Below are 12,289 nucleotides of genomic sequence, written 5' to 3' on the forward strand. Positions count from 1 at the left end.
GAAATTTAGACTCCTCTGCCCACCAATACTTTCCTATGGAATTGTTGTTATATAATTTTCCCCAAAACTTCGCACTGCCATGGTTGGATGAATACTAGACAATCCAGAAACTAAACTAAAACCAAGGGGAGCCAAAATATAATAATAAAAAGGCGCAGTCATACAGTGTTCATATCAGGACTGGTGTATTTTTTTTTCTTTTTCTTAATTGATTCGATTAGACATGACGTATAACGAAACGTTCTTCTAAAATAATTGCTATCTAAAATGTTCACTGTGTGATGCACACATCTTAGAACTGTATCTAAAATAATTTCAAATGATTTAAATATTTAAGCAGAGTTCTACTGTTTATTACCAACATTCAAAAAAAATGTTAATCTGCGAATTAAATAATCATCAAACGGTTGCTAATTCACTTGATGTGCGTCATACGCATCCCATATAAAGACGAATGATAAAAGGATAATTTCACGCTATCGAAAAATTCAAATTTCCATAAAAAATGTGAATTATAATTTTGTTCGTGACTTATGGTTAGAGTAATAATTGAAAATGAAATTCGCCGTATATATTCCAAGAGGTCGGTGCTTAGCTTTAGTGTTTTTCATAACGTTGATCCTTTTCCATCAATACAAAATTGATTGGCAAAAAAAAATTGGTATAAAAATGAGTTGGAAATTTCATTCAATTATTCTGGTTTTATTGATAAGCCATTGTGGTGCTGATTACGGACAATGGGGCGGTAAAATTGAAGCAATCCAGTCAAATACATTTTTCAAAAAAAAAATCATTAAATTTCAGCCAATGTGGCAGATAAACTTAAGGGAAATGGATTTAAACAGGATCCAGTTCATTTTGGGTGCATCTACAATGATCGGTATAAAGTAACTATGCAAGTATGATAACAAAAAATAATACGTGAAAATCCAAAATTTCGATAGAATGACCGAATTTGATGTGGTGAAGTGTAACGACAAAAAGGGAATGTTATCACTAAGTGAAAAGCTGAACAACGGAAGAGATTTATCATTGTTCTTCTTAGGCACCGGTAACACCATTTCTAGAAAAGGTATAAAACGCTGTTCCATACACAAAAAGTATGGCAATATTTAATGCTTTCTATTTCGTGACTATTTTCAGATGACCGATTCATCGGCTCCTTAGGTGAGAGCAAACCCTAATTGACCAAGACTTGATGTACACTTACGATTTTATATTCTCTTTCCAGAATGGTTCATCCACTCAGGTACAAACATATGCTATATTGCATATGCCTTTGAAAATTATGAAGCATCAATGTTCAATTTGATTTTTTACATCAAACGAATATTGGAAACAAATCGAGTTGAATATGTTGCACGGGAGGCACTTAATTTGGTGTTGAATGTTCGAAAGAAATGTTCGGAAACAAAATCAAAACAGTGTTTTAAGAATATGTCACAGTTAACGGTGTTGGGTTTCTCATTGGGCGCGCATATCGGCGCATATGCATGCCGGTATTTTTTCGAAGCAACCAACGAAAAAGCTAGAAGATTGATAGGTAATCGACATTTCTTGCACATTTTGAAATGAGATTTTTACTGGAAAATTTAAATAGGTCTAGACCCGGCTGCTATCAGCTTTTTTGTCGACCCGGACAAGAGCTATATTCAAAGTGGCGATGCTGATTACGTTCAAATTATTCATACAAGTTATCTGGGCACACAAAATAAAAAAGGTAAGTCATTTACACACATTTTTTGTGTATTCAAATTTCAACGATTTCTATCCTTCAAGGTGATCATGACATTTACATCAATTCTGATAATTGGGGATCACATAATAACCACAGACTGGCTGTTGACATAAATATGCTTATAGCAGCAAGAAAACTGGTTATTGTTGCATCAAAAACTGGAAATAGTAAAATCATCAATTTACAGAAGAATATGAGTCCCGATCGTGTAATACTTGGTCCAAATGATTGTTTGGTCGGCGTATACAGTGAAGCTCATAGATTCTGGAGTTGACGATTTAAGGGGGGGGTAATTTGAGAAAATCTGAAGGGGGGTAATTTTGAAAGTCCATTCTATCCAGTGTAAATTTGCTTTCGGAAAAAAAGTTGAGACCGAAAAAAAATTTGAAATTTTTATTATGACATATTCCAGTAATCACTAATATTATTACATTATTTTATTAAAATTAAAGATACAAGTTTTACAAATACAATTAGAGATACAAGACTCGAGGTGAGTTCGCAATGAATTTAAATTCTTTGGAGTAATCATATCAATCGCCGATAATAATTTGATTCGAAAATGCAGATGTGCAAAAACTGAGACATAAACAATATAGTTGATCGAACTTAATCAATTAAATAATCAAACAGTTGACCGGACTTAATTGTTTTGTCTACGGCGAATAAATAAATTTTGTTTAGTCGGACATTCGAATATGAAAATTGAATTTTTGAAAAACCTCAGCAAATCGGAATAATTTTTGCTCGAAAATAAAAATGGGAGTGGGTACTTTCAAAATCACAGAGGGGGTAAATTCGTTGCTCAGGGGGGGGGTATTTTGTACCCTGGACCCCCTGGTCAGAATCTATGGTGAAGCTCGACACATAGACGATTTGCCCATATGTGAAGAAGATCGACCAACGTATGAAATTGATTTTCCAAACAAGTCGATGAAATTTTATTGATTGCCGAACACATTTCCCTCGAGCTTTCTTATTTCTTACATCGTTGAACGTATTTTTTTCAATTTTAACTAAAATTCGCCATTACACCTTCGAAGTTTTAATAACTGCAAATAAATTTAAATTCATTCATATCAATTTTTAATAATTATTTCAAAATTTCAAGCAATATTGAAATGGTAATGATCAATAAATAAAAATGAAAATTTTATAAAAATGTGTTTCATTTCAAAAGTCATTTGCAAATATGTGAAGATCGACGACGAATAATTATAACCAATATTTTATTATTACTTTCGAAGAAGCCACAAAAAGTGGGATGACATGAAATCCATCAAAACATGTTGTCCCAGTTGTCGTTTGTTGATGACTTCATCTGAACCAATAAAAGCGAACGTTTTTTCGATTCACGTCACATTTTGAATTTCTTTTCATATCGAATGACTGACTAATTAAAGAATTGACGTGAGCGAGCTTATGGTTAAAACATTTTGTGAACGAGTCCATTTTCCTCAAATATCTCGAGTATGTTGAATGTATTAATTTCTTTTATAAAAAAGTTCAGAATATATTCAATGAAGAATGAATGTTTAGCTTCAGTCATGAAAGAAACTACCACGCGTTAACTCGAAATGAGAAAAAACCATCAATAAGCAAAGTGAAGATGATCTGCAGTATTCAAACAATAATTTTCGTTGTATTGTTATGTGGTGCCTGTGGTGCCTGTGGTGCTGATCTGACACAATTGAGTACAAGATTAAAATAAAGTAATGCTTTTAGATTCATAGACGATTGTTTCTCTTAATTAGACGATCTGGTGAAAAATTTGCATGCAGAACGTGAAAATGATGATTTTAGAGGTAATGATCCTGCTGTATTTGCGTGTATATACGAGAAAAGGTATTCAAATTTCTTCTTCCAAAGCCGAATTTCATTGTTGGTACAAAAAAACGGTTTTTTTCTATAGCATGACCGAATTCGCCGTGGCAAAAAGTAACAATAAAATTAGAATGTCGATGATGATTGACAAATTAAGCAATGGAAGGGATCTATCACTTTTTTTCGTTGGCAGCGGCAACAACGTTACTGAAAAAGGTTGCACATTAATTTTCAAAACACTTCTAAAATGATGAAAATTGACTTTTTTATTCAGACAGCAGATTTAAAATATCCAAAGGTGTGTAACAAATTGTTACTAACAATACGGAAGGTTACAATTTTAAATTAATAATAAATTCTCAATCATTTCAAGAATGGTATATTAAATCTGGCACAAACATATGTTACATTGCATACGCATTTGAAAAATACAAGGCCACCGTAATGAATGCATATTTTTACTTGAAAAAAGTGTACACAACGAAGCGCATCGAATTTGTGGCCAAAACGGCATATGACTTCGTGTTGAATATTCGAAATAAATGCTTGAAATCAAAAGCTAAGGGATGTATTCAGCATATGTCACAGATAACTGTGATCGGATATAGTCTGGGTGCAATTATAGCGCCATATTTTTGCAGGCATATATTTGAAGAAACTGGACAAAAAGCTAAAAAATTTATCGGTATGATTGTTTTAAGTGTTATCACAACAACAATAATTGTGTTCCATCATACTCGTGAATAGGTTTGGATCCAGCAGCAATATATTGGGCAAATGCAAACGATTACATTAAAAGTGGCGATGCTGATTATGTTCAAGTAGTGCATACTTCATATCTTGGGACGCAATTACAAAGGGGAGATAGGTATGACTTTCCAACTTTAATGTATTATCCCATTAATAGGTGTTGTTTTCATTCCAAAAACAGTGATATCTACATTAAATCTGATAACTGGGATACACAAATGAGCCATAAATTAGCAGTAGATTTGCATGAACTTATTTCTGCGAAGAAGCTGGTTCTGATTGCAGCAGAAAATGGAACTGGCAGATCTATCAACTTACAAGAAAGCTTACATGTTAATCCAGACCTTATACAAATCGCGGATACCGAGTGTATGGTCGGGGTTTACTGTGAAGGATGTAACAAAAGAAAACATGGACAAATTTATAACATTTCATTGGTGACCAAATCACTCAAGACATATTTTTGAAAAATTATTGAGAGGATCGCCTTTTTAGGTCAACTCTGAGATTGTTTTTCCAATGCCATAATATGGAAAAAATATATGGATTTTTTTACGGTAAATAAAAATATATGGACTCTTTAACACTTGAATCGTTGATGCAAACACAATGAAGAAATAGCGATAATTTTGAATTTGTGTAGCGAAAATATCCATCATTTGAGTCTTAAGCAGACATTATCGTTTTAATGTGTTATTTTCTACAACTCTCTCGTATTCATGTACAAAAGAATAGTAGGCTATGATATTCCTACTCGGTGTTACACACATCACATGAATTAAATAGCGCATATGAATAGCGTATATGAAATAGCAGCCGCTATATGCATAGCTCGATTCTAATGTTTGATTTTAAGAGATAAACACCACAAAAAAGTTCAAAAAAAAAACAAGTCTCGGAGTTGACCCAAAATCATCAGCCCTAATATATTTTTGTTTTTCAATCGATTATTATTATTCATTTGAATGTTCTTAAATGAGCCAATACGACGTTCCATTCATTTCAATATCGTTGGTAGATTTCTTTTTAATGTTTAGATTTTAATTTTCAACATTTCAATATTGTTTACAAGCTGATATGGTCCCATATATTATTTGAATCAGTTGTTGACATCGTTCTTTGAAATTACAATATATTGAATTTAATTACAGCTTTTAACGTTATTTTAGGTTTTGATAAAAAACAAAACTGCCATTGTTATACATTTTTCGTTTTCAAAAATAAATTGAAAAAAAAAAACCGTTTCTTACCTCAATCGCAAATGAATTTAAAAAACTAAACACAGTGTTTCACTTAGATAAAATGATTAAGAACCATTTCACTAATAAGATAAATTGACAATATATAATTTTGTCATGCATAACTGCAAGTTGCCAATCAGAGCGTAAAATAAGGATTTGCCTTAACTGATGTCGCGCGCAGCACAAAATTTTAAATTTATTTTGTCGTTAAATGATTATTTTGGTTTTTTCTTTTTTTTTGAAATTCTTGACTACCGAAATCAAAATTCTTGAGTATCGAAATGAAATCTTGACTACCGGTTTTCTGCGAAAAAATGGCTTATCTTACGCTCTCTTGCCAATGAAAAATAGAAAGAGTTGATTTTTTCACACTAGAGGTGCGTGTGCACATAGTAGACATCGCACTCACAAACTGTGTGTGATGCACACAATACTTTTATTTTCAATGTGCACACACATTTACATAGAAATTTGACATTTCAAATATCAGTTTTTAATTTTTCGACAACTGTCAAACTTTTATGTGTGTGCACATTGAAAATAAAAGCATTGTGTGCATCGCCCACAGTTTGTGAAAGTGAATTTTACTATGGGCGCGCACCTCCAGTGTGAAAAATACAACTCTGAAAATAGACAACAAAGAAAAATGATTCAAAGCCAGCGGTCTCATAATTTTTATTTTTCAAGTAGGGACTATAATTTTCAATTGCACTTATTGTATAGAAGGATCCGTTGAAGAATTTAAAACTTGTCATTATATATGAATAAGTAGGTTTCAAGAAATGCGTCCAACGTTGCATGAACATGTTCGAACGTCTCAAGTTGTTTTGCTCAGACTCGAAGTCGCCGAGTCCACTTCCGTAATAAGCATATAAATTGAATTACATTTGCTCACAATACTTCAGTGATATTCATTGAGCTTTAATCGAAAGACTCGCTTCGAAAATGGTTTCTTTAAGAATTCTTTTCATTTTAATCATTTCATATACAACAATTACCAGTCATCGATTAGATGAAGTTTCAAAGTTGGTGCAGGACGTGATTGAAAATGAGGGAGTTGCTTCGGTTATATTAGCAAAAACATGTTGGCCAAAACTCGATGAATTTAATTTAGTCAAAGATTCATCATTTCCAATTCAAATAATCAAATCCAATTCGTCGATTGAAAAATCATTCGCCGATAACACCAATAAGCAATGGTTTTTTGTCGATGCAAACTGCAGCGATACTTCAGAGTTTTTATCAATTATAAATGAAACATTTTTCGCTCATCCATATCGATGGATCATTATTGATGCTGTCAACGATACCATTCAACATCGACCTTTTTTGCCGGGAAGTAACATAATTATAGCCAATAAAGACTCCAATTCGAAACAATACATTTTGAAACAAGGTAAGTATACTGTCAATATTTAACTGTGTCGAAATCTAATACAGCGAATCTTGACCAGTTTACAAAATTGGAAAAGAGACGTCTTTAATCTATGAAAATTTCGGGACTTGGAACATTGAAAAGGGAATCGTCGATCTACGTGTAACTCGAGTACTCTCTCGACGACGTCGTAATTTGAATGGTTATCGACTGATTGCTCCGATGGTTTTCACAAAAAAAGGATCCGAAAATTTCACCGACCTTGATGATTATCAGTTTGTATCAGTGTATAACATCAGTGTGGCCTTAGTGTTTAACTTTTTTGTGTTTTTTTAGTCATAATAAGGTGGATAGCACTTCAAAATTGTCGTATCAATTAACAAAATATTGGGTCGAATCGATAAATGCGACGATAGAAGGTGATGTCCATCGAACATGGGGCTACAGAGACAAAAAGACCGGTGTGATTTCAGGAATGGTTGGTCAATTAGAGCGAAAGGAAGCCGATATTGGCGGTTTGCAAACTCGAGTTTTTCTTCTCGCATAATAAAAACTTTGTCTAATTTTTGTTTTTTTCAGGAACAATAATTTTCATGACGATTGAACGGCTGGAGTATCTTGACTATCTTTCAATGACCATCCCTTCGAAGATTGCTTTTATTTTGCGTGCACCACCATTGTCATACATTTCTAACATCGTCTGTCCTTGTTTCGCATTAATTTTAATTTTTTTTTATTGATTAAAGTTTTGTTTTTCAGTACTATCTCCCTTTTTCCGGAACTGTTTGGCTTTGCTCAATTTCATTGGTGGTTTTGTGTACAATTTTCATTGCATTCACATTGAAATTGAGTTGGTGTCGCGATGAGGGCACAGAACACTTGAGAGCATCCGACTATTTTCTATTTGCCATTGCATCATCGTGTCAAATGGGCAATGATATTTTGACAACGATTTTATCCGCCAGAATTTCGATGGTAATTTTAACAGTTTTCCTTATATTTCTAAGATTTCCCGAATAATTTTATATCGATTCGTTTGCAGTTTGTCTTTTTCGTTGCACTATTATTCATTTATACGTCGTTCACTGCAATGATCGTTGCATTATTGCAATCCACTACACAATCGATCAAAAGTGTGGCTGATTTGCAAAATCCAGCGATTGGAATTGGCGTTCAGGATAATGTATATATCTATATATATTGAAACCGTTGCCGTCAATGGTGTAACTATTATCTAGTTTTGCAGGTATATAATCGACATTATTTTGCTGCACAAACGGAACCGTCTCGTAAAAAACTCTATGAAACAAAAGTGACACCGCAAAATAACCCAGAAGCTTTTATGAATTTATCCCACGGCATAAGCCGAATGAGAGAAGGAATGTTCGCTTTTCATGTGGTTACTGCACAGGTATTGTAAGTTTTTTTTAATGACTTTCGGCAAACTACTCATTCCAGTTGAACAGATTGAGTTCAATTGACTGAATTTGGTTCTTCATTGGACTGAATCCTTTTACAAATTGTTTATAAAAACTGCATACCAATGATCGGGAATGCACTTTCGATATGTTATGCAAAGCATATGGCTGAAAAAGACCTGATGTCATTTGTATAATGTATTCTATTGTATTTCAAACAGGGATACGATGAAATTGAAAGAACTTTCTATGAGAATGAGAAGTGTGGCCTGGTTGAAATATCATACTTGGGTAACGTTGATACTTGGACTGTAGCTCAAAAGCAATCACCATACAAAGAAATTCTTAAGGTCAAGTAAGAAACTACGTTTGAAATTCATTCATCCGAATAACTGCTTTCACATTAATTTACATAGCATTATGAAGATCAGAGAGCATGGAATTCAAACCAGAGAACAATTGAGAATTTATACGACGCGTCCAAAATGTGATGGGAAAAATTTCGGCAGCGTACGATTGGCCGATTGCCATTGGGCTGTACTTATATTCGTTTATGGATGCATCATTTCATTTCTTTTATTTTGCATTGAGAAATTCATTAAAGAAACAACAAAAATGAGAAAGATACAATGCTTGATGGAAAATAACACGATTCATTTTTTGAAATGTAACTTCATGCATAAATCGAAATAAACGTAAATGGCATTTTGTGCCCTGATTGATAGTGACATTTTAGTGTATATTTTTGTTCGCATGATTTTTGTTCTCTTCCCACAGAAAAAGTAAATCCAAATTTATGTCTTTGAGAATGGACTGGTTTTAATTTTTAGTGATGTGATATCACCAATATTTGAATGAATGCCGATGGGAAAAAAGGCCCACCGATTTTCAAAATGCAAAATTCTTTGTGAAATTGAATTTTTTCCTGGTTGCGATAATTGGATGGCAAATCAAATGAAATTCTTTTCCTCGAATTGCGATGAGGTGTTTTTCAATTAGAAATTCGCACATCACAAAATACGTACTCGGGTTACTTCTGAAGTTGACGATCCAGGAGGGGATAATTTCAAAATTTTCCCAAAATCTAAAGGGATAAGTAGGTAAGCATTTGCCATATTCACTCATATCGGTAATGTTTGAAAAGTAAGCGACTTCCGACCTCAAATTATATGTTTCTTTCTGGTTTTAATACGCGAAGATTTAAGACATAACTAAAGTTTCGATAATTCAAAGTAAATTGCCATATTATATCATACTTCTAAAGTATGGGTTGTTGATCTTATCAATTGTTTCCATTCGCAAATCCAAGAAGTAAATTCATTTTTGAAGAAATCATATGGAATTATCATTGCATTTTTCAAACGACAACCATTAATAATTGAAAACCAATGCTATCTAATAACATATTTCGTTGGATATTTACTTCAAAAAAAAGAAAAATGTTAGTTAATTTCAAGAAAAATCGCGGATCCACCCAACCTTACCTGAAATTAAACCTTTTGCTTTATATTGTTGTTTGAAGTAAAGCTCCATGGTTATTTAAGCTGAAAAAAGATATAAATTGAAAAGTCTTCGCATAGTTTTCTTTAAACTGTATCTTGTGATTGACCTAAAAAGAAATCCGCCTATAAATTCGATATGATTTTACTTAAGTTTTTAATATTTTTCATGGTAATTTTCATAAGACCATTGACAATACATAGTCATCGAGTTGAAGATCTATCAAAATTGGTGAAAGACATAATAGAAAATGAACAAGTGCCATCAATTTTATGGGCTAAAATGTGTTGGCCAAAAATGGAAGCGTTTAATTTTATTAAGCGTGTGTCAATTCAAATGCAAATTGTAGAATCAAAGGCGCCAATACGTTTGCCAACTGATGAATACACAAATAAACAATGGTTCTTCATTGATATGAACTGCGAACATGGAGATAATTATTTGTCGAATGTGGAGAATAAATATTTCGCACACCCATATCGATGGATAATTGCTGACGCCACGGAAAAGGTGATAAAAAATCTGTCATTTTTACCAAATAGCAACATTATTCTGGCGAATTGGGATAACAATTCAGAACGGATCATTTTAAAACAAGGTTATTGTGTATCTTATATTATCTCTGGAAGAAACTCTCTTAATATTTAATGATAATTTTGTATAAAACAGTTTATAAAGTTGCAATAGGAATGCCATTAATTTATGAAGATTTCGGTTTGTGGACAAAAAAAGATGGTCTGATCGATTTACGAACGACTCGCATTCTTTCGCGGCGACGTCGTAATTTGCAAGGTTATCAGCTTAAGGCTACAACTGTATTCATGAACGAAGGTTCCGAAAATCACACCGATTTAGATGATACTCAGTAAGTTTATTTAAATGTTTATTGCACTTTGTAATATTTTTGATCATTTTCAGACACAAAAACATTGACATGGCATCGAAGGTATGTCTTTTGCTTGCCAAACATTGGGTTGAGTCTGTGAATGCGACAATGGTAACAGATGTTCAACGAACATGGGGCTACAAGGATCCCAAAACTGGTCAATTTTCGGGAATGGTAGGTCGATTACAGATGAAAGAAGCTGATATTGGAGGTAACATAACTACATATCTCGTATTTCTTAACATCAGTCTCTTTATTAAAAGAAAACTTAAACAAATAGCTAGCATGGTTTTCATAACGGCCGAGCGCATTCCAGTCATGGACTTTTTAACAATGGAATGGTCTACAGGTTTCGCATTTATTTTGCGATCACCTCCGACGTCATTCGTATCGAACATCTACTATCTTCCATTCAATGGCGTTGTTTGGATGTGTTCGATTATATTGGTCATCTTGTGTACATGTGTTATTGCTCTAATATTGAAATTTCGTTGTTTGCCTGTTGAAGAAACTGAAAACATGACAATATCAGATTTCTGTTTACTTGCAATTGCATCATCATGTCAAATGGGCTCACAAGTTTTTACCAAAATTCTATCAGCCAGAATTTCGATGGTAACCTCCTCATTTTCCAATTGACATCGATCATTATTTACCAACGTATGTTTTGTAGTTTTTCTTCTTGATAGCCCTTCTGTTTCTTTATACTTCCTATACGGCAAATATCGTTGCATTGCTCCAATCAACCACAAAATCGATTCGAGCAATCGGTGATTTACAAAATCCCGCATTTGATGTCGGAGTTGATGACACCCCCTACAATCGTTTCTATTTCAAGATTGAAAATGAACCAGTCCGCAAAAGGTTCTATCAAACAAAAATTGTGCCACCGAATGGACCGGATGCATTTATGAATATGACGTATGGCATAAGCCGAATGAGAGAGGGTATGTTTGCCTTTCACGCGGAAACAACACCGGCTTTCGCTGAAATTCAACGTACTTTTTTGGGCAAGTTTTCATTCTACGATTTGGTAGTTACAAAATGTGTGCAAAAATGTGAATCTAATTTAAATTTGTGGAAAAAAAATTTCAGAGCATGAAAAATGTGGTCTGGTTGAAATAAAGTTCTTTGATATGGGTGATGTTTGGTCTGCTATTCAAAAGCATTCACCATATAAGGAGATTTTGAAGGCCAAGTATGTTTTTTCAAGTAATTTCTTTAGTTTTTTTTTTCGCATAATATCTCGTTTTTGTTGATAAATGAAAAATAGTATGATGAAAATACGAGAGCATGGAATTCAAACCAGAGAAAGTTCACGGGTTCGTAAGGATCGACCAAAATGTGATTCGGATGGTAAAAACTTCGATAGCGTTCGATTGAATGATTGCTTATGGGCCATTCTTATATTCATTTATGGATGTTTTGCCGCACTCTTACTGTTTGGCCTGGAAAAAATTAGCGCAGCAATTGTTCGCCGCGTATAATAATACATGCACACACCGATAATACAATGACAAATAATAATACAGTACATGTTTTTCAATTATTGCTTTG

At 33.4% G+C, this 12,289-nt stretch overlaps 4 protein-coding genes across 5 annotated transcripts in view; all 4 read left to right on the top strand.

Moving 5' to 3' along the window:
* Nucleotides 1-595: 595 nt before the first annotated feature.
* LOC116336994 (phospholipase A1-like) lies at nucleotides 596-2,815 on the top strand. The gene is made up of 8 exons (XM_031761263.1): nucleotides 596-745; nucleotides 805-880; nucleotides 945-1,072; nucleotides 1,144-1,167; nucleotides 1,232-1,543; nucleotides 1,601-1,720; nucleotides 1,780-1,986; nucleotides 2,592-2,815. Exons 1-8 carry the CDS (start codon nucleotides 670-672, stop codon nucleotides 2,684-2,686), a joined length of 1,038 nt encoding a protein of 345 aa, XP_031617123.1. The 5' UTR covers nucleotides 596-669; the 3' UTR covers nucleotides 2,687-2,815.
* Nucleotides 2,816-3,127: 312 nt separating this feature from the next.
* LOC116337019 (phospholipase A1-like) lies at nucleotides 3,128-4,989 on the top strand. Of its 2 annotated transcripts, XM_031761300.1 has the most exons (8): nucleotides 3,128-3,208; nucleotides 3,278-3,432; nucleotides 3,493-3,583; nucleotides 3,651-3,778; nucleotides 3,837-3,860; nucleotides 3,936-4,247; nucleotides 4,310-4,430; nucleotides 4,494-4,989. In XM_031761300.1, the coding sequence occupies exons 2-8, from the start codon at nucleotides 3,348-3,350 to the stop codon at nucleotides 4,777-4,779; spliced, it is 1,047 nt and encodes a 348-aa protein (XP_031617160.1). In that variant the 5' UTR covers nucleotides 3,128-3,208; nucleotides 3,278-3,347; the 3' UTR covers nucleotides 4,780-4,989. The 2 variants fall into 2 exon arrangements, with proteins under 2 accessions (XP_031617160.1, XP_031617159.1); XM_031761299.1 differs by lacking the exon at nucleotides 3,128-3,208 and having other exon boundaries at nucleotides 3,262-3,432.
* A 1,509-nt stretch (nucleotides 4,990-6,498) lies between these two features.
* LOC116337224 (ionotropic receptor 75a-like) lies at nucleotides 6,499-9,039 on the top strand. The gene is made up of 9 exons (XM_031761621.1): nucleotides 6,499-6,949; nucleotides 7,008-7,203; nucleotides 7,265-7,443; nucleotides 7,508-7,626; nucleotides 7,688-7,903; nucleotides 7,971-8,111; nucleotides 8,175-8,339; nucleotides 8,568-8,701; nucleotides 8,763-9,039. The coding sequence occupies exons 1-9, from the start codon at nucleotides 6,499-6,501 to the stop codon at nucleotides 9,037-9,039; spliced, it is 1,878 nt and encodes a 625-aa protein (XP_031617481.1).
* Nucleotides 9,040-10,128: 1,089 nt separating this feature from the next.
* LOC116337225 (glutamate receptor 3-like) overlaps nucleotides 10,129-12,289 on the top strand; it is a 10,591-nt gene continuing 8,430 nt past the window's right edge. Inside the window, exons 1-3 of the mRNA XM_031761622.1 lie at nucleotides 10,129-10,444; nucleotides 10,516-10,711; nucleotides 10,765-10,943. Coding sequence (XP_031617482.1) covers nucleotides 10,129-10,444; nucleotides 10,516-10,711; nucleotides 10,765-10,943 — 691 coding nt within the window. The remainder of the gene's footprint in view (nucleotides 10,445-10,515; nucleotides 10,712-10,764; nucleotides 10,944-12,289) is intronic.

The sequence above is a fragment of the Contarinia nasturtii genome, unplaced genomic scaffold, assembly GCF_009176525.2.
Source record: "Contarinia nasturtii isolate CC-2019 unplaced genomic scaffold, AAFC_CNas_1.1 Cnas_scaffold_220, whole genome shotgun sequence".
In the NCBI taxonomy this organism is placed as follows: domain Eukaryota; kingdom Metazoa; phylum Arthropoda; class Insecta; order Diptera; family Cecidomyiidae; genus Contarinia; species Contarinia nasturtii.